The sequence below is a fragment of the Natrix helvetica genome (genome assembly GCF_964273705.1).
Source record: "Natrix helvetica genome assembly, chromosome: 8".
NCBI lineage: Eukaryota > Metazoa > Chordata > Lepidosauria > Squamata > Natricidae > Natrix > Natrix helvetica.
Window position 1 is genome coordinate 28144320 of NC_138559.1, and position 22941 is coordinate 28167260.

Here is a 22941-nt window from a genome sequence, read left to right on the forward strand (position 1 = left end):
TTAAAACCCTCCAGTGATAAGGCACCTACAGCTTCTGAAGGAAAGCTTACTCGGACTAACACCTATCATCCTGTCTAAGGGGAGAGAACAGTCTCCCTCCCCACAGCCTTTTTCCGACCTACAAGAAAACCGACCTACAAGAAAAGTTGCTTTCCACCCCCATTAAGAATCTGCTTATGCTTGCAGCATAAATATCAATCAAACAATCAATCAAATAGCTCAGGCAAATCCCTGCATTTCACTGTGCACATGCCACAAGGTGCAGCTCTGGGGAAAGTGATAGAAAGGCACAGGTTGGGTGCAGGGAGATCTAGTGCAGAATCTGGCCTGCCATTTGATCACCTTCCCAGAGAGCTCCTGAGGGCGAAGCTTCCCATTTGCTGTTCTGCAAAAGTGCAATGCCAACTTGCCTGGAGAGACTCTGGACAAATAGATTTGAAGCATGAGAACTGAAAGCCCAGGGCCTCGGATTCAGTCGGGAAGCAAGTCAGCCATGGCCTTGTGTGTCCTCCGGGTGTGGCAGGAATCAAGGCACAGACAAACTCAGATGGGCACTTTAGGGAGCATGAGGCTAAATGTGTAGAGAAGTCCTTGGTGGTAGGCTTTTCATTACCCAAACTAGGCAACATCATCAGCACTAATGGTAATGAAACATCTGCAGGAAAAGAAGCAAGCCCAGAGAACACCAAGGACCCCTCATTTCAACCCTGACTTTTTATGGTGAGGGAAATGCAACCGGCCATCTCACCACACACACATCTCTCAGGATGGCAACATGCATTTTAGCCTGAGGCTCCCAAACACAGAAGCAAAGTTCAATTAGGGTTTAGCCTCAACATCTTACTTAGATTGAAATGCCTGCTCCAGACCAAGGTGCTCCTTTGGCCTGGAGTCCTCCTCTATCCTTTCTGCTCTGAGCCCCCATCCTGCCAGCTGCGTCATCAGGGCTGGACAGGTGACAGCTGCGCCTTCTCGTTTCTGGTTGGTCCCAGTTTGGGGGGGGGGGGAGAGAAACGCTCCATTAATTTTCTCAGACTAGCTCACCGCTCCTGCAGCAACTACTTCTGGGATCTAGCGCTGCTTCAGGACATAAGCCCAGTCCTTGTTTGCCCAGAGCTAAAGAGCACTTTTTTTCCTTTTAAAATGTTCTTTATTGGATTCAGAAGCAACGATTCTTCGCACACACTGGAATGTGTCATACAGGCTGTAATTATTTTGCAGGGTTCCAAAACCTTATTTCACTGTCACCTTCAATGTCGTTTGAGAGTAAATTGCATTTGACAATAGAATGAAACTCAACCCATATTAAGAATCAGGCAGACAAATCTCTAATCGGTTTGATTTGTGGCCCCCACCAAGGGCTCTCTGGACAGAGGTGGTGTGGGAGAGGCCGGGGTCTTCTTTAACAGGCAAGCACAGCCCAATGCATTCAAGGTGCCCAAGGCTTCCCTGGCCCCAAGTCGAGATTGCCAGGATCTCAAAGTCAGAGAAGCAGCCAGGAAAAGGGATCAAGAGGAGGGAGGAGCTTTCAGGCGAGAGCTGCACAAGCATGAACGCTCCCACCCCCCACCCACCCCGCTCAGGGGATCAGATGGATTGGCAAGGTCTGCACAGCACCAGAAAAGGGGGGCTTGCTAGCCCTATTCCTCTCCCATGGTAGCAATCTCCTTGCCGCTGCATCTGGAACCAGCAGGGCGTTCCGAGGTACCCTCTGGGGAAGAAAAGGGTGGGGTGGGGTGGAGGGACAAGGCGCCGGCCAAGGTGAGGCAGCTGTGCCAGAGAAGCAGGCAGTCTCTCCCTGTCTGAGCAGTCGGGACCTGGGAAATAAGGTCAGTGGGTAAACAAACGTCAACGTTCCTCCCCCCCCTCCCCCCATGCCGAAGGATGCAGCTCTCTCTCTCTCTCTTTCTAAGTAGACAGCCTTGGCCTTGCTTGCAGCTTTCCTTCTGCAAGGGTTACAGGATCTCATACTTGTCCACGAGGAAGGTGGTCTCCGTGGAGAATTTCACAGGGCTGTTCTCATCCACCTGGGTCACTTTGGTGACCTGCAGAAAGAAAAGACATGCAGTCCGTTGGGAAGGGTGCTTTGCTGCGGCTCCATGAGGCAAGATCTGCTACCCGTCCTTTGACTTCTCCAGGCATCAATAAAAAGGTGGTGGTTTTGGTTTCGGTGAACGACGGGGGCGTCCTGAAGGAACGGTGCTCGACGCTGACAGGGAGAGAGGCCCAGGGCACCATTCCGTGGAGAAGCAACTGGTTGGCCAGCCCCCTTTTGCTTCGATAGGCAGCTTCCTCCAAACAGAGCAGAGGAGAAGGGAAACAGCTGTCATTCAGCCCCCCACGAGACACACCTGAATGTTGCAAAAGTTCTTCTTGGAGACAAAGGAAACGTGCACGGGGAAGAAGTCATTTGGTCGCCCTGCGATGCTGAACTCCAGGCTGCCACTTTTGTTTTTGGCATCGACCACTGGCAAACACCACTCGAGGAGGTTTTTCCGGCTATCGTGGCGGTATTCACCATTAATCTCTCCAATTACGGGCGCCCCCACACCAGACCTAGACAATCAACTATGAGTTAGCTCTGAACTCCCCACCATCCCGCAACTGGCACTATTGGTGCGTGAGAAGGTCCCTGGCAGGCAAGACAATTACTCACGGCAAAGGGATGGCGATTACCACATCATTTAACTCCAGGTTGTCCTCCTGCAGCTCATATTCGATGTTGACATCACAGTTGTTGCCGCTTTCTGAGGGCCAGCAGTTAACTAGGATAACCAAAAGAAAGCCAACTGAGATGGTTCAAGCAAGGAGACCCAAATGTTCTCAGCAGGGACAGAAGCAGGACACAGGCTGACTGGCCTCCGCCTCTGGGATGCCTGCTACTCCCTGAACCGAAGCAACTCACTGGTCAGCGGAATGAGAGACTCCTCTGTCGTTTGCAGCCGCCATTTCAGCACTCCCACGTCACTATTGATGGGGAATGACTTATCTGGGTTTTTCAAGCCAATCACCGACTCTGACATAAAAAGCTTCTTGTCTACATTGGGGTGAGTCTGAAAAGGGAGCCACCAGTCACCAAAGCTGCTTCACCCCAAAACAGATGTGCACAGCTCAACATATCCCTGATCCTAACCTCCAGCCAACCTTACCTGGAGCTGCACACCTTTTTTGTCCTCATTCTCAATGTGGATGCAAATCCGAGCAAACTTTTCATCCAGGATCCGCAGCATGATCATGCCATGCAGATCCATGTTTTGAAGCCCCCCATCCCGGCCACAGGTGAGTGAGATCTTCTCCTCTATCTTCATATGCACGCTAGAAGAGAGGAGCAGCCAGGGGACCAGATGTTAGGTGCCTCCGTGCTTCCAACTGGGCTTCCCAGGCATGAAGAAAGAAGAAGCCCTTTTGCAGCCCTGGCTCTTTGCAGACAGACCCACACATATTACAGCGTTGACCCTTGCAAGTTTACTGAAAACCCAAACGCCATTGTGCCAACCTGCAGCGTGACTGGTTTCCTTATGGCTTACAGCTTGGGACAATGTTAAAGTAGACCACAATGACTCAGCTATCAAACCAAGGGTTAAAAACCTCCCTTTGGCTTAAGGTAATAAAGCTCAAAGCTGCACTTAACTGTACCCAAAGTGCACCTGGCTGCTGAGCTTCTGCTTGAAAGGCAACTAAAGATATTTGCACTCCAGAAGACCAGACATCCCCCGGGTTTGGGCTAGACAGACCTGGTTTCTGCCATGCAGGATGCTGTGTGCCTCTCTGCATTCCTGGGTAATACACGTACCTCTCCATGTTAATGGGCGAAGCAAGAACAGCTGCTGCATTTGAGGAACGTTTGCCAACTGAGGAAGCTACAATATTTTCGCCTTCGGATTTTAGTTTATCCACAAAATTATCCACTTCTTTTCCTTTAGTGCCGAGCTTAAGTGCCTTGTTTGAACCAGAAGGTCTAAACAAACAAAACAAAATGCATGAGACATTTTGCCCAGAGGAAGAACACAGCAAGACCCTTCCTTGCCCTGCATGGCCCATTTGATTAAGAAAAAAATGAAACTTGCTCATGCGCCACCCAGGCTCTTCAGATGAGAGAAATCCCAAGGAACCACAGGGAAGTTCTCAGGCTGTAGTCCACCAATATATCTGCTACAGATCTCAACTAGGTCACCACCTCACCTTCTTTTGACTCCTGCTTTTGCGTTATCTGGCATTCGAACATTACTGTAAGTCATTCTGAATCTTTACGCAAGCAGGAGAACAATTACGACCCCCCACAAAGCAATACAGATAGTCCTCAGCTCAGTGCATTTAGTGACCATTCAAAGGTATGGCACTGAATGACCATTTTCCACACTCATGATGGTCACCTCATCCAAAATTCACGTCTGGCGACTGGTGCATGTTTATGGTGGATGCAGCGTCCCGGGGTCATGTGACCCCGTTTTGTGGCCTGCTGACAAGCAAAGTCAAGGAGGGAGCTAGATTCACTTAACAACCTTGTTACTAGATTAACAACTACAGTGATTCATTTAACAACTGGGGCAAAAAGATCGCAAAATTGGGCAAAATTCACTCAACCACTGTCTCAGGAACAGATATCTTGAGCTCAATTGTGGTCCTAAGTCGAGGACTACCCGTAAAGCCTCCCTTGCAACCCATTTGCCTTTTGCAACCAACCCCCCCCCCCCCCAACAAACGACCCACCTAGTTGGAGCTGGAGTTACTTTTGGCTTTTCTGACTCCATAATGGTCTCAGTGATCATAGCAGCGAGGGTGCCTGATACGGCTGAATTGCCAAAGCCCCCAAATCCTGGAGCTTTGGTGCCCCGCCGCTCGGCATCCCTCCGGGCTTGTTGCAGCTCCTTGGCTTTCCGGCGCATCTCAGCCTTGGCCTCCCGTTCTTGGGTCTTGAAAAGAAGAAGCAAAAGCCATAGCTTTGACCCAGAGCAGAAGAGAAAAGAAGCAGCCATCTTCCACGGAGAGCCAGAGGCGCCTCCACCTACCTCGCGGACGGCCCTGAAGACCTTCTCCTCGTGGGAATCCATCTCGGTAAAGGTGCGGATCTGGGCCAGGTTGACGTTCTCCCGGTAGCCCAGGGCGACGATCTCGTCGAAGGCAAAGATGAGGTCGAAGCAGTGCTCGGCGATCTCGTTCTCCTCCAGCGCCCTACAATACTCGGGGATCTGCGCGAGCGACGGGGAAGGCCGCTCAGGGAAACTCTGCCCTCCGCCCTCCCTCCTCCGCCGCCCCCCCCCCCCGGCCCGCCCGCTTACCACCCGGGAGAAGAGCCGCAGCGTCTCCAGGTCCTCCAGGATGTTGCTGTTCTTGGTGGTGATGAGCACCATGTAGAGCTTCTCCAGCGGCTGGTAGACGTAGCGGACGCTCTCCGTCTCCACGAAGGTGTGCTGCTTCCCCGTATTCATCAGCTTGGGGAAGGCCGCCAGCAGCCCCTCGATGCGCGTCCGCGTCATCTCCACGAACTGGCGCGACACGATGGCCTTCCCCGCTTTCGTGCAGACCGCGGCGGCCAGGAGCACCTGCGGAGGGGGGGGGGAGAGAGGAAGGCCCACCACGCTCGAGAGGAGGTTCCTGGAGGCGAGACCCCGCGGAGAGAGCTCCGGCCCGCAGCCGCCGCTCCGGCCTGGGCCCGCAGGCTTCTGGCCGCGGGGCAGGGGCGCGTCCCGGACGAGCCTTACCATGGCGGCGGCGGCGGCGGCCTCCGTGGAGCTTCTGCTGGGCGCCGCGTCTCCGCTTCTTCCGACTCCCGCACAAGATGGCGGCGAGCCACGTCTCTCAGGCGGAAGCGGCGTCACCACGCAGGCGCGGTCGGCCCGAGGGGTGGGGAAAAGGTGGCCGGCTCTCGCGAGAGGACTCCGGCCTCCCGTTGCCTGGCAACGGACTCGCTGCGGCCCGCACTCCCGCGGCCCCCGACGCAGCATGAGCGGAGCGTCGCCGTCGCCGCCCGAGCCCGGGCTGCAGGTGCGGGGCCGGGCCGGGGGCGCGTCCGGGGTCTGGGCGCCGGCGAGCCGCCGTCCCTCGCGCTTCTCTCTTTTCCTTGCTTTAGACGCGGCTCGTGGAGAACCAGCCCTACGACGAGAGCCTGGACGTGAACGAGACGGAGGATGTGGCCAGCATCTACGCGCCCAGCCCGCCGCAGCCCGGTGGGTGCCCGGTGGGGACGGGCGGGCCTGAGGGAGCCGCGCGCCGCCGCCGCCGCCCCCCGTGACGTAGCCGTTGTTCTCGCCCGCAGGTCCGCGTCCCGCGCGCCCCTCCTGCAAGGACAGCAGCGACGAAGACGAGGAGGGCGGCAAGGGCGGCGCGGCGGCCCTGAAGGGAGCGAGTACCCCGCCGCGCGCGCCCGGCTGGGCCCCCGTCGCCGCCCCCGACCGGCCCGCGGGAGCCCTGTTGCAGCCCGAAAAGAAGGGCGGCGGCGGCCCGTTGGGTTCCGGCCGGCGCTTCAGCGGCCACGAGGTGGAGGACGACGACGAGGACTCCTCGGAGACCGACTCGGACGAGGACGAGGACGATGAGGACGACGAGCACGGCGCCCCGCTGGAGGGGTAGCGTGGGGGGGGGGTGCGGCGGGGGGTGCGGGCCGAGGGGGATGGCACTTGGCTGAGCCGCGCTTTTCCCCTCCGCAGGGCCTACAACTCGGCCGACTATGACTACCTGCCAGTCTCCCTGGAGGTGAAGGAGCTGTTTCAGTACATCCGGAGGTGAGGGTGGGGGGCTGGGCTGGGGGGAGGGTCCCAGGAGGGTGTCCTGGGCTGCACTCAGCGCCTCCCACCCCTCAGGTATTCTTCCCAAATGATCGACCTGGAGCACAAGCTAAAGCCTTTCATTCCGGACTTCATTCCTGCCGTGGGAGACATCGATGCCTTCTTGAAGGTGCCAAGGAGCCTGGGTCCTGCCCACCCGATGCCCTGTGCGGGTGGAGGAGCGCTTGTCCCCTGGAACCCTTTCCTTGCTGCTGAGCCTCCTGTGGGAAGCGGGGTGTGGGGCGGGGGAGAACATTGGGCTCAGGGATTTGCTCTGCCCCTTTGGGACGTCTGAAAAGATGTTGCTGTGGCTCATTTCTTGCAGGTTCCACGCCCGGATGGGAAGCCGGATAATCTGGGCTTGTTAATGCTGGATGAGCCGTCCACCAAACAGTCGGATCCCACCGTACTTTCCTTGTGGCTCACCGAGAACTCAAAGCAGCACAATGTGGCTGTAGGTGGAGGAGGAAGCAAATGGGTAGGAAGCCAGCCCAGCAGGCCCAATCCGCTAACGGGGCCGGTTTGTGTTTCTAGCAGCAGGTGAAAGTAAAGAGCCTTGAGAATGCGGAGAAGAACCCCAAAGCTGTGGACAGCTGGATCGAGAGCATCAGTGAACTCCACCGTTGCAAGCCTCCAGCGACCGTCCATTATGCTAGGTCTGCCTTGAGGTCCCCTGAGGAGCTCCTTGATGCTCCCCGCTTTTTCCCTCGTTACAACCGCAGGGCTGCCCATGGGGGAGCGCTCCCATAGGGCCTCCAGTTGGCTGGCTCTCAGGGCTGCTCGCTGTTTGTCCTTTGCAGGCCGATGCCCGATATAGATACACTGATGCAAGAATGGTCTCCAGAGTTTGAAGAGTTGCTGGGAAAGGTATAGTGACCTCCGCAATGGGTAAGTTCTGCCCCATGTCCTATAATTGATATTTTTGGGGGCTTCCAGCAGGACCATGAGCTGCTTCATGCAGAGCGCACAGCCAGCCTTAAGCTTCCCTCTCTTGCCCCCAGGTGAGCCTCCCGACCGCTGACGTTGACTGCAGCTTAGCTGAATATACAGACATGATCTGTGGTGAGAGCCCTGACCCCATGCCCAGCATGCTTGCTGAAGAGCTAATTATACTGAACCAAATAGCTCTGCAACCAGACATCTCATCGACTGTCCAGCACCTGGCAGAGTCTCTGGGTTCCACTTGATGAAGTTGAACCTGGAGCTTCTCTTTTTGGGTTTTTCTCCAGCCATTCTGGACATTCCTGTCTACAAGGGTCACATCCAACCTCTGCACACCCTATTCTCGCTGTACTCTGAATTCAAAAATTCACAGGTAAGCAAAAGAGGTGCTATTATTGCTACCCGCATGGGTGGGGCCTGCTTAAATAGGACTTCTCTACTTGCTTTCACCAGGAGACTCAAGGGTAGGGCTGAAGAATTTGTTCAATATCTGCAGGATAAAATCGCTCAGATCCGGACAGGCTTGGACTCTGACTGGGTAGATTCGGGCGAGCCGACGGGGATGAATCTTGAGGAGACAATCTGGGATGGGTTTGACCCTGTGACCCCGAAGGCATGGACAGGATTATGGGGAGACTCAGTGCTGCCACTTGTGTGCTGGATCCGTGTCCCTCTTGGTTAGTTTCGGCTTCCCGGGAGGTGACACGAGGCTGGCTCCAGGCGATTACCAACGCTTCATTGAGAGAGGGCTTCTTTCCCACCGCCTTGAAGGAGGCGGTGGTGAGGCCCCTCCTCAAGAAGCCTTCCCTGGACTCAGCTTCTTTAGCCAACTATCGTCCGGTCTCCAACCTTCGCTTTGTAGCAAAGGTTGTCGAGAGTGTGGTAGCACGTCAGCTTCCCCAGTACCTGGATGAAGCTGTCTACCTGGATCCGTTTCAGTTGGGTTTCAGGCCCGGGTACAGCATGGAGACGGCATTGGTCGCGTTGGTCGATGAACTCTGGCGGGCCCGGGACAGGGGCTGTTCCTCTGTCCTGGTCCTATTAGACCTCTCGGCGGCTTTCGATACCATCGACCATGGTATCCTACTGCAACGAGTCGGGGGGTTGGGAGTGGGGGGCACCGTTTTACGGTGGTTCTCCTCCTACCTGTCGGATCGGTCGCAGTTTGTGTTGACTGGAGGGCAGAGATCGACCCCCAGGCGCGTCACTTGTGGGGTGCCCCAGGGGTCGGTTCTCACCCCTCCTGTTCAACATATACATGAAACCGCTGTGCGAGATCATCCGTGGTTTTTGGGTACAGTATCATCAATATGCTGATACCCAACTTTTCATCTCTACCCCAAACCACCCAAACGATGCCCTCGACGTGATGTCCCAATGCCTGGAGGCTGTGTGGATCTGGATGGGGAGGAACAGGCTCAAGCTCAATCCCTCCAAGACTGAGTGGCTGTGGTTTCCGTCATCCCGATTTGTACATCTTATCCCATTTGTGACGATAGGGGGAGAAATTTTAGCCCCCTCAGAGAAGGCCCGCAATCTGGGAGTCCTCCTGGACACGTGGCTTAGTTTAGACGAACACCTGACGGCCGTGACCAGGGGGGCCTTTTACCAGGTTCGCCTGGTACGTCAGTTGCGCCCCTTCCTGGATCGGGATGCTTTGTGCACAGTCACTCATGCCCTCGTCCTTTCTCGCCTGGACTACTGCAATGCTCTCTACATGGGTCTGCCCTTGAAGAGCACCCGGAGGCTTCAGCTGGTCCAGAATGCGACCGCGCGGGTTGTCATGGGGGTACCTAGGTGCTCCCATGTTACACCCCTTTTAGGCGGCCTGCACTGGTTGCCGGTTGTTTTCCGGGTGCGATTCAAGGTATTAATTATGACCTTTAAAGTACTCCATGGCTTAGGCCCAGGGTACCTGCGAGACCACCTACTGCCACCAGTAGCCTCCCACCGTCCAGTACGATCCCACAGAGTTGGCCTCCCACTCAGACAGTGTCGGCTGGTGACCCCCAGGGGGAGAGCCTTCTCTGTGGGAGCGCCTTCCCTCTGGAATGAGCTGCCCCCGGAGCTTCGCATAATCCCTGACCTCCGGTCCTTCCGACGCGCCCTAAAAATTTGGCTTTTCCAACAAGCCGGCCTGGCCTGTTAATTTTAACTTATTTTAAATGTATTGTCTTTTAAATTTGGTTTGTTTTTTTGGATATGGATTTAATTTTTTTTTTTAATTTTGGGATGTGTGTTTTTTAATGTTGTACGCCGCCCTGAGTCCTTTTGGAGAAGGGCGGCATATAAATCCAAACAAACAAACAAACAAACAAGAAGAAACTGTCTCCGCAGGAAGCTGAAATCAGATTCACCTTATTGTGGTTTCTTCTTTTTTGCAGCATTTCAAGGCTTTGGCTGAGGGTAAGAAGGTTGCCAGCCCACCCTCCAACCCACCCTCACAGGCTGGAGAGACAGATATTTTAAGCTTCACCTGAAGGTCACCGCATCCTGCTTCCTCGTGTTTAAATAAAGGTGCTATTAACCTGAGAGGGGCATTTAAGAGAGGTTTCCAGCTCCCATTTCCTTGGAGTTGTTGCTGGCCTGGCACTCAGGTGATAATTCAGTGTAATAGTTGTGTAATAAAGTTTTGTTGTAGGTGTTGGTCTGTCTCTCGAGAGATGGTGTACAAGCCAAGAGTTTGGGGAACGTAGGACTTGGCGTCTTTTTGTTGGGCCGCAGCTTCCCATGGGGTTTGGGGCTCTGGGGAGCAAAGCAAAGCTATGCTAAGGCTGCCCATGAAACGGGTCCAGCAGCCTGCTCTCCCTTTTAAAGCAACGCATGCCAGCACCATCCGTTTGGGCCTGGGATTCTGGGCTCTGTGCTTATTAGGTTACTTTTACATCACGGGGACCGAGAGTCTTTTTCATAGCAGCCTCAGAGCCAAATCCAGGCAGGTGGGAAACAGGCAACATCTTAGTTACAGCCGTTTATTCATTAAGCGTAGAAGTTGCAAAGCTACAATCCTAAGCTGAGATGTGCATGGCGATGGCCTTCCTGGTCTGTGGATGGCAAAGGTGAGCTTAGGAAGGCAATCCTCCTATTGGAAGGAGAAACGGGGCAGCTGCTGGATGCCTGTTTTGCTGGAGATGAGTAAAGGGTGAAAAGGACCCTCCCTGTAAAGATCAGCCTGTTGTCCAGGACCGGATCCTGCTGGGGATGCCTTCGCCACTAGAGGGGCCCTCACCATCCTGTTCCAGTGTGAAAAGCAGAGATACTCCTGGTGCCTTTTGCCCACCCTCCTCCATGTCTCGCTTGCTTCTCTGTGCTGGGAGTGGACACGGTGATAGTCTTCACAGCCAGATTTCATCGCTACTCATACTAGTGGCTCTATAAATATATCCGACGGTAAGAAATTGACCCAAGCCTGCAGAGACAGAAAAAGAGGATATAGAATTTGGTCCACAGCAGTTACTTTTGCAGGATTTTTGAAAGGTTTCCTTGAAACTATCCATGAGCACGCAGGGTCATCCTACAGAGATGATTTACTTCTAAGAAGATTCAGCTGCAGTGAAATAAGGAAACGGGCAGGTATAACTGGGTGCCTTTCCCACAGCACTAAGGGCAGTTTCCTTCCTATGGTAGCATGCCTGAAATACTAGAGGGCAGCAAGGGTGCCCTTGCCCTGCAGGATTGCATTTTGCCAAAGCATCCAGGGTGGCTGGTAAAAGGAAGCTGGGCTAGGTAAGTCTGATGCAGCCGCTGGCCTTTTCTTCTGGAAGAGCCTCCCACTAGCAAAGCTGGGAAAAGGCCCTAAAATGCTTCTGGCCCATCTCATGACTCTGTGGGGTGGTGACTGCACAGCGGTCTTTTCTAGCACAAGGTGGCGCTAGTCAGTGCTGTCTCTTCTCAAAATGGGAATGTTTTCAGCATTTGACAGCTTTTTCCTGCTACAGAATTAGATGTATTAATTTGGTGTTGAATGCCAGCATTTCCTATGTTTCAGAACTAAACCGAGAGGCGCTTGGCCAAATGGATGTAGCTTCGCCCCCACCCCCCCCACCCCCAAATGGCAGGAGGTTTTGCTACCTTGTTCAGCAAGGTCCGGGTGGTTTTTTGACTCCGAAACAGAATCTTCACCTTGCTCTGCATTTGTTCTACCTTTGGAGTAGAAGGAAAGAGGGCTGGAGCAGTGATTCAGGCTTTGGCAGGCCAGCCCCTTTCCCAGCCCCTCTCCCCAATCACCACCACTCACTTTGTGGTTCTGGTGCAAGGTCATTGAGCTGCAGGTTGGAAGGGAGGGACCTGTTTGCCCGTGGCAGGCGGGCTTCCTTCAGCTGTAGGACATTGCTGTGGGAAATGCAGAGCAATTAGCTCTCAGATTCTCCCAGCTTCCCCCTCCCCCCTCTTCAAGGCAAGGCCACAAGTTCTTGGGAGTTTACCTTTCTCTGACCCTCAGAGAAAGCTGACCAGGACATTGTTCTCTGGGGTTGGGTATATAAGCTATAAGCTCTGTATAAGCTATTCCCAAAAGAGGTTACAGAGCAAACAAGGGGCTTTTACCCCCCTCTCGCAGTCCCAGAAGTTTACCTCGGAGGAAGCTGTGCTGCTGGGCCATGTCCTAAAGAAGAAGAGAAAGGAAGGCGTTAGACTCCTAGCAAGGAGATGGACCCAGCCCAGACTGAAAAGGCTTCTCCTGCACCTACCTGCTGACTGTTTGGCTGTCTGGGAAAGAGTCCAACTGATTAGCACCCCAAAACTCAGGAGTATCACCAGAGCCACAGCAGCTGCCCCCACCAGGGCCACCATAGGCAATTCAAGTTGGATGGCCAGGAGACCTAGAGAAGACGGAGATCCCCCCCCCCTCCCTGTCAGCAGGCTGTGGCCTCATCCAGCCAAGCAAAGTGCCCTCCTGCTTGCTGGCGTTCCCTGGCCCAGCGCCCCTCTCTGCAGGAAAGCTGCTCTGGCGTCTGGGAAGAAGCCTCAGAGGAATTTTGGCAGGGCCATTCAAGCGACTGAATGTCTGCTTCCTACAAGCCAAGCGCAGGAAAGGCAGCCTGGGGACACAGACTGTTGCCATACGGGTGGGCCCTGGCTTGGCAGGGAGACAGGCTCCCCTCGGGGCTATGGGAAGGCAGGGCCGTTTGATGGAAGGAAGGCTTGGATCTGGGGACTCCGAGACCTCCAAGAGGGCAGAAAGGCAGGTCTTGTGCCAGCCGGAGGCTGCGCACCTGCCCTGCTCCCAGGCCCTTCCCATCAGCCCTTCTACATACCGGGAAGCGGAACGGAGGAGCTGTCGACGCCCAGGTCGTTGGAGGCGCGGAGGGAGGCGTTCCGGGGCGGGCCGTGCAGCTGCACCCTCACGGTGTGGTTGGCGAGCCAGGGGTAGGTCTGGGTATCCAGCAGCAGGAAGCGGGAGGCATTGACCGTCACCTGTCCGTCCTGGTCCACCCAAGTCACGTCGGCCGGCGGGTTGGCTTGGACCAGCACGAAGAGCACTAGCAGGCGGCCGGGCTCGCTTGCTTCGCGGTAATGGGCGTCCACCTTGACGATTTCGGGCTGAACTGCATTGGTGCAGAGGCCGCAGCCGCGCCGGTCAGCCTCCATCACACCGCTTCCCTCCGGAGCCCCCTCCCCCCAGCCGCCCGCACGCCCGCCCACGCTCACACTGCACGTTGAGAAGGACCGAGGCGGTGGAGACGTGCCCCGTGACCGGGTCGGTAGCGGCGCAGTCCAGCCGGTGGTCGACGCGCCGCGCCGTCACCACGAAAGTGCTGCTGCCGTCCTCCCCCGAGGCGTCGCCGGCGGCGGCCAAGGGCCTCCCGGATGCGTCGCTCTCCTGCCGCTCCCCGTTGAGGTACCAGGTGAGGTTGGGGGCCGCTGCCAGGCAGGTGAAGGCGCGGCTCTCGGTTTCCCGCAAGCTGCTCAGCGACAGAGCCCGCCCGTCGATCCTGGTCTCCGACGTCGCCACCGCGCCTGCGGCGGAGCGGAGCGGAGGTTACCGGCCTCGGAGAGCCGTGGCCCGCCAGAGAAAAGCGCGCCGTCCGCCGTCCTACCTGGCGTGGTGCGCTGCAGCAAGAACGGCAGCAGCAGCAGCAGCAGCTGCAACGGTGCGGCCGGGGGGTTTCCGGGCGCCGAGCCGCCTCTCCGGCGCCGTCGGAGGGACCGGAGGGGATGCCCCGGGGACTGCAAGCAGAGCCCTGGGGGTGGGGCGCCTGGCGCTGCGGGACACCGAACCGCCTCCATCCTGAGCTGCGCGGCGAGGCGGGAATGGCCGGAGCACCGCAAGCCGGTCACCTCCGGGATGGCAGCAGCGTTTGCAGCCGAGCGGCACGTCAGAAATCCCGACCTGGATTTCTCGGTCCGAAGGCTCGCGATCCGGCCCGAATACCGTCGCCACCCGCCTTGGGGACTGAGAGATGCCGGCCGGCGGCCACCTGAAAAAGCCTTCCCAGCGGGGGCCTCTTCCCTCCCTGCCTCCTTCGGAGGGGGCTGCTGTGCCCCGGGACTGCTGGTCGGGGGCCTGGGCGACAAAAGCAGACCTTGGTTCGCGTCTCAAGCCGTGGGTTTTATTCAGCTGCCCCTTCGCCGCCCGCTCCCCAAACGTCAGGCTTAGCAAGCCTCCTTCTCCCCTTTCGGGTGAGACTTCCTCATCACTTCCGACAACATCTGGTTGCAGAGAGCTGCGTAAGGGTTCATCAGCGCCAGCTGCCGGCGGGCAAAGATGCTGCCCAGGGCGGCCGCCTGCTCAAAGCTGCTCCGGGCCGCTTCGTCCTCGCCTTGCAACCGCTGGATCAGCCCGCGTTGCACAAAACCTTGGCGCGCCACCGGCCCAGCCCCTTTGCTGAGTTTCAGGGCTGCCTCCAAGTCTTCCAGCGCGTCTGATGGTATGGGAAAAGAACGCGTGGCCAAGTTAGTTAAATAAACGTCGGGTCAGTGCCTTGTGCAAACAGGCGCCTTTTCTGTGGGCTCCAGGAAACCGCAGCCCTCAGCGGCAGAGGTGGGGCTGCCCTCTGCACCCTTGTCCCATTTCCAGCAGCTTGGACGGGTGGGAGGGAGGGAGGGATGGGCCTGGCCAGAGGGACATGGGATGGTCCCGTTCTGCTTTTCTATCCTAGGTGCCTATTAAATTTTGGTTCCTTTCTTTTTGACCTAATTGTGAGTCCTATTGAGTTGGTAGCCATATAAATCAGATAAATGATGATGGGATCTGAAAAGGAGCAGGATCAAATGGGGAGAGTGGCTGTCCAGGCACCTGCTGTGTTTGTATGACCGGTTGTCCCAATGGATGGAAACCCCTCTGGCGAAAAGACCTTCTACTTCTAGAACAGCTGCTGGCAATTTTGCTCACGGACCCAACAAAACCCAAGAATGCTCTGCTTGAGGTGAAGAGACCCAAGCGGATACAAAGCGATGGTCTTGCTTTGTGCTTGGGCTGAACCAGATGCCCTGCTTGAGTGCCCTCCATCCCTCCCTACCCCAGGCGAGGGCAGCCATGGTCACCGGTGGAGGGAGAGGAGGAGGGATGAAGCCCTGAGTGCACTTACTTGCGATATCCCCTTTGAGCCGAAGAGCTTGTGCACGGTTGTTGAAGGCCGAGGCTCGGGCTGGAAGCAGCTGGATGGCTTGGCTTAATTTTTCCAGGGCCAGGGCCAGCTCTCCGCCTTCGGCTGCTGCAATTCCCTGGGCCTCCAGATGAGTGGCTTGCCTCAGCAGCTCAGGATCAAAGCCGCCTTCTGTCACCAGCATGAGAAGCAAGAAAAAGGGGGCCAGCTCTGGCAACTAATAATCTTGAGAGCCAGCCAGATGCCAATGCCACCCCAGAAAGGATGGGTCTCAAGCAAGTCCTCAAAGCTAATATTTCTTACAGAGGCAGTTGCAACAGCCTTGCCTCCCCCACCCCCTTGATGGTCACTTGGCTGGCCTTTTGAAAGGTGGACTGTCCTTCAATGGGAAGGAAGTACAGGTTAAGCCCTGAGCCCTACAGCCTCACGGCACTTTGAAGCATGAACAAAGGTAGCCCAAGTGTTTGAAAGCAGCTTGCCAAAGTTCTCCTCCCACTTCATTTTGGAGAATGATGGGCAAAATCTGCCAACTAGCCCTTTCAAGTGACTGATTTGAAAATGGTTTGTGAGAAACAAGTTAAGGAATCTGTTGTGAGCCCAGAGATTAGAGGCATCTCCTTCCTCCTGAGAGCTAGCAAAGATAGAAGCCTCTGAAGTTTGTGAAAACACCCCCCCCCCCAAACACACACCCCAGTGCTGGAAGTGAGTCATCACCTTGAATTGCTTGTTGCTTCCCCTGCTCCTCCTGGTAATCTTCATCAAAGGGAACATTTGGGTGGAAAATAGTTTGCAAAACTGCCCGATCCTTGATGGTGGCCATGTTGAAGCCTGATGAGTTCTGTGGGGAGGATTGGGCCACTTCAAAATCTTGAATGCTCTGGCTGGGGAGGAAGGGGCCGGTCCAGCAGCAGCCAATGGCCATGAGGGAGGAGCGGGGCCGTGCTCGCCGGCCTCCTACAGCGCAGAAGGCAGTGAGAGGCAGCTAGGTTGTGATCAGTGAGCTGAAGTGGAAGTTGGAGCCCTGACCCCCCTTTTCCTGAGCATATTTACACAGACGAGATGGGGGAGGCCAGAAAGAGCAGGAACAAGGCTGCACAGGAGAGGAACTGGGTGGAGACAGGACTCCATCTCAGACAAACCTGCTGAACAGGAAGCGTGGGGCTAGTAGATGGACCATCTGACTCTAGAGGAGGGGGCTTCCTGGTATGGGAATTATGGCATGAATCCAGCCTTTGCGGAGAGCAAGGGGAGCTGCTGCATTGGAGTCGGCATCCAACCCGCAGGCCTTTGGGCCTGACAAGCCAATTCAAATGGGGGAGGCTTTCTCCTCTCCCAACTCCCCTGCCCATCAAATGCTGCTGCAGTGGCCCCATCAGGTGCCCCGAGAGTGCCGGCTGGGAGGAAGGCCCTGCTGCTATTTTAAGCTGCCTTGAAGACTTTGTTGAAAGGTAGGTACACTCGCCAATCCCTCTTGCCTAGGAGCAGAGATGGATATCAATCTGACTTGTGAGACTTTGGGGAACCAGAGAATAGCAGGGGGCAAGTACAGTGCAATTCCCAGAAGGACCATTAATAGATGGCCAAATTGACATGCTTTACCTTCTGGCTTTCAATTGTATGATAGGTTGATCATTATGAATAATAACTCTTATGTATTATGAGTACGAGGGACGCGGTGGCTCAGTGGCTAAGACACAGAACTTGTTGATCAGAAAGGTTGGCAGTTCGGCGGTTCGAATTCCTAGTGGCGCGTAACGGAGTGAGCTCCCATTACTTATCCCAGCTTCTGCCAACCTAGCAGTTCGAAAGCATGTAAAAATGCAAGTAGAAAAATAGGGACCACCTTTGGTGGGAAGATAACAGTGTTCTGTGCGGCTTCGGCGTTGAGTCATGCCGGCCACATGACCACGGAGACATCTTCGGACAGTGCTGGCTCTTCAGCTTTGAAACGGAGATGAGCACCGCCCCCTAGAATAAGGAACGACTAGCACATATGTGCGAGGGGAACCTTTACCTTTACTACTGAGTACAAGCACATCCTTTGTTATTGAGAATATTGCGAAGAGTTCTTCCATCAGCAAGAGACAGCAGAAACAGGCATTTTGGCTGAGTGGCAAGAAAAGGACAAAAATCTGTCCGTTTTCCACATTGGTTCATCTGCTTGAAAGTAATGAAAACCAACTTTCTCCAGACCAAGCGTGGAGATTGATTCAACGGGGCTTTATCGCTTAGCCTTCCTGTGAGAAAATGCCACTGAGGAAAAGAAGCCAAAAGTTCAACTGAGTCGTTCCTCTTGCTCTCTTCTCAGGATGCTGGAGGGAAGCTGCTGCTGCTGCTGCTGCTGAAGACCTTCGCCTGGGGTCTCCTTCCAAGAGCTCCAGGGGGGAGCAGGGCTGGGGAGTTTTGCACATTTCCTTGCATCTGGAGTCCCGTGGACCCGACCAGCAAAGATACTGGAATACAGAATTGGGAGGTCAATGGCTGCCTCGTGTGTGGGGAAGGCGGCCTTTTTGTGGTGCAGGTAAGGAAAACAACAGACTGGCCTAGGAAAAGTCTCAGCCCTGATCAAAAGAAACCCCATCCTTTGAAGCAATAAACTTGACATGTTTATTAATTAAACTATCACTTAAATAAAAAAGTGCATAGAAAATAAACATGTTTAAAAACTCCTTTTTTTGTACAACTATATACACTTATTTTTACATTCAGTCTTTCAGTCATTTCTTAAAACTATTGAAAGTACTTCCTTCATCCCTGTAACAATGACAGGGAATTAACACTGATGCAGCACAAGCAACACATTTCCTCTTTTTAAAGAAAAAAAAACTCATTTTGGAAGAACACAAGAAAAAAAGAGAAATTGGTTTTACATGATTAAGTTGCTTTTTGTATGGACCAGAGCCCTGTTTATGTAGCTTTTGCAAAGTGGCTTGAGACATTTATTCACTACCTGTAGCTACTGAAGACGCTGAATCCAAGAAACACCACGGGCACAGTTCTTGGCGGGAAGGTGAAGCTGCAAGACCTTATTAAGAGACCAGAAAGCGCACAATGCAGGTGAGGAGCTCCACCAACTGGAATCCCAAAAGAGGAAGAAGCGGAGGAGAGAAGCAAGTTGTACAAGGATTGACTATTAAACACAGAAGGTCAGGAGTATCCACAGCAGCCAAGTCTCCAGCCACACTTCTGGGAGGTCTGCATAGAGCCCCCCCCCACTCCCCGCCCTACAATCGGAGCCGGGTCCAGTGGAGGCGGCATCTGCTGCCCGTGGAGCCCTTGGCGTGTTGCTTTTCCTGCCTTTTCAGCAACTGGGACACAACCATTACCTAAAGGGTTAAAGAGAATTCAAAGCCAGGCTTCAAGACACAATGCAGTACAATATTAGTCCTATAGATACCTTATTTATAGTCATAAAAACTTGCAGGCTTGGGGGAGGGGGCGGGGGGGGGGAGAGCAGGAGATGAGCCAGCAAAACAACCTGGCCCAATGACATGATTCTGCACAGAGGGTGAATTTGACTGAAAACCTGGTATTGCTTCACAACAAAGAAGATTCTTGCCCAGCCCTTTGCAGTGACCCGCTTTTCCTTTAAAAAAAATAAAACCTTTAAAGGGTGGACTGACTTAGTATTCTTTGATCTCACGATCTGTCAGTTCTTAGAAAGATACATTCATATTTCCAGGAAGCTGCCCAGCCCAGCTTCCTTTTGCTCCCTTCTCCTTGCCGCTCTGGAGGGGCAGCCTCTGCCCAGCCTCTGCCACTCAGGTGCAGCAGCAGCAGCATTCTGGGGTTCAGAGCAGCCGTTCAAAGCAGCTCCGCTGCTGCTCAGGGCAGCCAGATTAGCAACAGCAGCAGCAGCAGGAGGAGGAGGAGGAGATGCCTGTGAAGGGGGACCCAACCAAAGCTTGAGACGAAATCCGGAGCCTTCAGAGGAAAGGGAGGACTCTTCTAGCAGCCGAGACGGAAAGAGCAGCTTTAGGCAGCAACTGCCTCTTCCTTCTAACCCCACCTGGCTCGTGCCTCTTTCTCCCAAACTGCCTTCTAGGGGTATAAAGGCCTGGCCAGCTTGGGATAGCAAAGGTGAAGGTCAGGAGTCCCAACTCCTCCTTTCCAGGGGAGGTGTGAGTGGGCTTTGCTCCGAGGGGCTTCTGCTCCCTTGAAAGAGGTGTGCAGAGTTGATCTGCCTTGTCTCCAGGGTAAGACAGACCAGGGTGGAGCCTGGTGAGAAACTGGATGTTTACTCCTCTGGCCTGAAGCGAGGCAGGAGGGGGAGGGAAGCTTAACATCCAGGGAGAGCCAGTCAACCACTTGACTGCTGGAGAACGGAAGGCCCACCAAACGGTTCCATCCTCCCCTGAAAATGGGAGAATGCGTCTGAAGGGGCAGCCGAAGCAGCACCCAGAAAAATCTCCTTCCCCTCCTGAGGGAGAAGCTGGACGTGCCTGAACCAACCTTGGAAAGAGCATCCTATTAAAATAAAACATTCACCCTTAAAATGGATTCTTTTTAAGGTCAAGATGCAACCATGACTGAAAAAATAGTCTCCTAAGTGCTCTTTCCTATGAAGTGCTGCTCATAGAAAAATATACAAAATATATTTACATTTATAAAACTTTTAAATACTAAAATGTAAACAAAACCAAGGAAAATCCAAAGACTTAATTCGAGATGGTGCAACTGAAGGAGGCTCTTTCTGGAGGCTTGGAAAGGGAGATGGATCTCACAAAGTCCAGGCTCCCTCCTCCCCTTTGCACATACAGCGGTGGCGGCGGCTGCTCTTTTCCTCCCCAGAAAACAAGCTGTGCTCTGACGACTTTGGGGGCCACTACATTTCTGACCCAGGGCCGGTGGGGGTGAGTTGCCCATGTTCAGTAGGAGAGAGGCTGGAGGTTCTCTGGCACAGAAGCTCCTCCTCTAAAGATCTGCTTGTCCTCCTGAAAGCCCATCTGAAGAACTACATCTGCTGCCTGGGGATTCCTCCCCACCGGCCATGGGGATTTTTGGGAGAACCACCACTCAGCCGCCAGCCCAGGCTGGAACATGGGGGTGGTAGGGCGCACATTCCAAACTTGAAGAGGCAACCAGGCGCTCGGCAGAGCCTTGGTTGCTGCAGCCCACATTCCCGTTTTCTTAGTCCCACGGCACAGCAAAGTCCACCTCGCTCTGAGCAGGGCATGCCAGATCAAGCCAACATATCTGTGGCTGTTTGAGGGGCACCAGCACCTGACTCTCCCGTGGCCACTGCGGTGGCTCAGCTCGGCCGCTCAGTTGAGGAAACGTCGGCATTTCTTGGCACCGCAATTGCAGAGCAGCTTGTTGCTGGCATCTTCAATGGGAAACTTGTAATCATAGGTGAGCTCTTCGCCACGGTAGATCTTGCGCATAGCGAAGATGACGATGTGCTTCTGCCCATCGATGTTGATGACTCGGGAGTAGCAGTTGGGCTCACAGGAATGGTTGATGAAGCGTGCTGCGTTCCCGTGCATGGTGGCGTCCACAACTTCTGAGTCATCGATACGGAACATGTAGCAGCCGATGCCCTGGGAGACAGAGAGCATGTGTGACGGTGAGATCTCCAGAGCCACCTGCCCGACCGGATGGGACAGTCCTACCAAAGCCAGACCAACTCGCCACTCCGCGGCCTACAGAGCTGGGCAACTGTTCCACAAGTAAAACTGCCTAGCCGCTCGCTTACCTTACTGTCATAATATTTCTCGCGTTTGTCAGTTAATATGGAGCGAATCACGTTGCCGGCATATTCGATCACCATCTCCCCTGCATCAATGTTCCTTTTGCAGAAGAGGCCCCGTCCATGGATAGGAGACCTGGCAGGATGGCAGAGGACACAAAGCTGACAAGCCTGGCTTTGTTCCTGGGGGCATCTGGCAAGCGAGCCTGCCTTCAAACATCTCCAAAGTCAAAAATGTCACGTGCTCCCCCAGGGCTGATTCCCGAGGTCAGCCGGCCCTGGTTTCTTCTCCCCACCCCTTTTCTGTCCCAACTTCCACTTACCTGTAAACCCCAACTGCCTCCTTGGAGGTCTTCCTCAAGTGTCGGAAGCGCATGGGCATCGGAAGATCCATGCTGGTTGCCCTCCTGAAGACAGATGAGGAAGAGTCTAACACAAGTACTGACTTCATCAACCTGAGCGTCTGAGGCAGCCCCAAACCTCCTACTTGAAGCATGACAGGCCGCTTCCTCCCCTGGCTTCGGGTTCTGCTCCCTTTAGGATCTACTACCATCCATGGTGGCTTACAGCTCAGGTTCAGGAACCCAAGCCCCCTCCTCCCATCTGCAAAGAGTTACAAAAAGCCACAGCCTGATAGCTTTTCCCTCCTGCTATGTACCGGGCAGATTTCAGCTGCACCTCCTCTTCCTCCTCATCGTTGGGATTGTACTGTGGGGGCTGGCGATGTTTAGAAGCCAGAAAGTTGAACATGTCAAGACCAGACTTCCTGCAGTGCAGAAGAGAAACATTACGCATTACACCGACTGCCACGACAGCAAGCTCCCCAGCTATGCTCCAGCCCAGAGAAGAAGAAGAAGAACAGCAGCAGCAGCAAAGGAAGGCTGGCCTGGCCAAAATGCCCCACGGCCCACCCCTTTGCTCTGGCCTCAAAGAACCCATTCCCCCCCGCCCCACCCCCCCACCCCCCCATCCCTTGCGCTTCTTGTCTTTTAGATTGCCTGCCTTTCTCCTTTAACGGCTCTGAGCCACTGTGGAAGACTGTAATTGTCTGAAAAATGGGATAAAATACAACATATGAAGGGCTTTTAAACAAAAAGAGGCATGCGGGGAACAATGCTTTTGGGGGGAAGCATGCCGTGCCCACCCCAAATTTTGGGGAAAGGGTGCTGCTTTATGCTTCCCTCTCTCACTGCAAGGCCCCGAGGCTTCTCTCTCTCTCTCTCTTGCAGCAGCAGCAGCAGCAGCCACCGCCTTGGGGAGGAAAGGGGAAGGAGCAGGACTCCACTTGCCTGAGGTGCCCTTCAGCCCTGGCGGACCCGTGGGGGTTCACGGGAGGCTCCTTGGCCTCCTCTGGCTTGTGGAACCTGAACTTGTAGTTGGAGCAATGCTTGGCCCCACAGAGTTGCTCTATCAGGAACGCAACGGCATGGTGGAGAATGCCCAGCATCTGCAGCCCACTCACACCTGGAAGAGGGAGAGGCGGGGAGAGCAGCTGTGGCCCCAACTGAACAGAGCAAGGCAGATCAGGCCGAGCCCACCTTTGGAGCAAAGGCCGAAGGGGCCGGAGAGGCTGCCTGGCCTTGGAGCCCAACCGCTGCTGAAGGCAAAAGCTTTTCTGCTTTCCGGTCAGTCAGCACAGCACCTGGCCTGGACTCCAGGCGCTGCTGCCGCCCTCTGGGAAGCAGAGCAAGGGCTTTTCTGCGTGGGAAGGGAATCGTGCAGCGAGCGCAGCAAACAGAGCCTTGGCCTCTCGGTGTCGTGTGTGTGTGTGTGCCCCCCCCCGTCCCGTCCCCCCCCCGCTGCTGGTACCTGCGAAGGAAAGCTGTTTCAGGCGGGCATTCGACCGAGCTTCTTGGACTTTGTCTGTCAAGGACTTCCAGGCTTCTAAGGTTAAGAGGACAATCTAGCATTTAGGAGGAGAATGCATTCAACAGTGTCGACCATCCCCTTGAATGCCAGGCTCCTGGGCCCACCTTCAATACTTTCTGCACAGATCTGG

General features: G+C 54.8%; 5 protein-coding genes across 6 annotated transcripts in view; 1 reads left to right on the plus strand and 4 right to left on the minus strand.

The window, feature by feature from the left end:
- Positions 1–1127: 1127 nt before the first annotated feature.
- On the minus strand, positions 1128–5820 carry ARCN1 (archain 1). The gene is made up of 10 exons (XM_081960679.1): positions 5703–5820; positions 5280–5543; positions 5010–5189; positions 4711–4913; positions 3794–3958; positions 3150–3315; positions 2906–3053; positions 2657–2765; positions 2352–2556; positions 1128–2045 (listed from the first exon to the last, which is right to left on the minus strand). The coding sequence occupies exons 1-10, from the start codon at positions 5703–5705 to the stop codon at positions 1956–1958; spliced, it is 1533 nt and encodes a 510-aa protein (XP_081816805.1). The 5' UTR covers positions 5706–5820; the 3' UTR covers positions 1128–1955.
- Positions 5765–10352, plus strand: IFT46 (intraflagellar transport 46). The gene is given in 12 exon segments (XM_081960680.1): positions 5765–5827; positions 5830–5985; positions 6071–6167; positions 6257–6566; positions 6648–6722; positions 6801–6894; positions 7090–7218; positions 7299–7420; positions 7565–7631; positions 7766–7826; positions 7994–8079; positions 10091–10352. Coding segments are annotated over 12 exon segments (1341 nt in total). The 5' UTR covers positions 5765–5779; the 3' UTR covers positions 10187–10352.
- A 321-nt stretch (positions 10353–10673) lies between these two features.
- TMEM25 (transmembrane protein 25) lies at positions 10674–14072 on the minus strand. Of its 2 annotated transcripts, XM_081960860.1 has the most exons (8): positions 13745–14072; positions 13356–13664; positions 12962–13252; positions 12395–12526; positions 12279–12309; positions 11944–12038; positions 11778–11849; positions 10674–11115 (listed from the first exon to the last, which is right to left on the minus strand). In XM_081960860.1, exons 1-8 carry the CDS (start codon positions 13932–13934, stop codon positions 11042–11044), a joined length of 1194 nt encoding a protein of 397 aa, XP_081816986.1. In that variant the 5' UTR covers positions 13935–14072; the 3' UTR covers positions 10674–11041. The 2 variants fall into 2 exon arrangements, 1 of the variants encoding a protein (XP_081816986.1); XR_014176045.1 differs by lacking the exon at positions 10674–11115 and having other exon boundaries at positions 11806–11849; positions 12131–12309.
- An 83-nt stretch (positions 14073–14155) lies between these two features.
- On the minus strand, positions 14156–16190 carry TTC36 (tetratricopeptide repeat domain 36). Its single transcript, XM_081960861.1, has 3 exons — positions 15968–16190; positions 15236–15424; positions 14156–14569 (listed from the first exon to the last, which is right to left on the minus strand). Exons 1-3 carry the CDS (start codon positions 16173–16175, stop codon positions 14301–14303), a joined length of 666 nt encoding a protein of 221 aa, XP_081816987.1. The 5' UTR covers positions 16176–16190; the 3' UTR covers positions 14156–14300.
- Positions 16191–17836: 1646 nt separating this feature from the next.
- Positions 17837–22941, minus strand: part of KMT2A (lysine methyltransferase 2A) — a gene marked incomplete at its 5' end in the record, with an annotated part of 38573 nt that continues 33468 nt past the window's right edge. Inside the window, 7 exons of the mRNA XM_081960723.1 lie at positions 17837–20793; positions 20949–21078; positions 21266–21349; positions 21601–21704; positions 22228–22406; positions 22752–22826; positions 22916–22937. Coding sequence (XP_081816849.1) covers positions 20518–20793; positions 20949–21078; positions 21266–21349; positions 21601–21704; positions 22228–22406; positions 22752–22826; positions 22916–22937 — 870 coding nt within the window. The 3' untranslated portion in view covers positions 17837–20517. The remainder of the gene's footprint in view (positions 20794–20948; positions 21079–21265; positions 21350–21600; positions 21705–22227; positions 22407–22751; positions 22827–22915; positions 22938–22941) is intronic.

Excerpts from the sequence above, each read along its gene's own strand:
- ARCN1 (XM_081960679.1), bottom strand. Across the intron at positions 4,914-5,009 it reads TCTTCAGGGCCGTCCGCGAG|ACCCAAGAACGGGAGGCCAA; the intron begins GTAGGTGGAGGC and ends CTTCTTTTCAAG. Across the intron at positions 3,054-3,149 it reads AAAAAGGTGTGCAGCTCCAG|ACTCACCCCAATGTAGACAA; the intron begins GTAAGGTTGGCT and ends CTCCCTTTTCAG.
- TMEM25 (XM_081960860.1), bottom strand. The coding sequence starts at position 13,934 with ATGGAGGCGGTTCGGTGTCCCGCAGCGCCAGGCGCCCCACCCCCAGGG. Across the intron at positions 11,850-11,943 it reads CCTTGCACCAGAACCACAAA|GTAGAACAAATGCAGAGCAA; the intron begins GTGAGTGGTGGT and ends TCTACTCCAAAG. Across the intron at positions 11,116-11,777 it reads CCCGGACCTTGCTGAACAAG|GCTTGGGTCAATTTCTTACC; the intron begins GTAGCAAAACCT and ends CTGTCTCTGCAG.
- TTC36 (XM_081960861.1), bottom strand. The coding sequence starts at position 16,175 with ATGGCCATTGGCTGCTGCTGGACCGGCCCCTTCCTCCCCAGCCAGAGC. Across the intron at positions 15,425-15,967 it reads GAAGCAACAAGCAATTCAAG|AAGGCGGCTTTGATCCTGAG; the intron begins GTGATGACTCAC and ends TGCTGGTGACAG. Across the intron at positions 14,570-15,235 it reads GCTCAAAGGGGATATCGCAA|ACGCGCTGGAAGACTTGGAG; the intron begins GTAAGTGCACTC and ends CCATACCATCAG.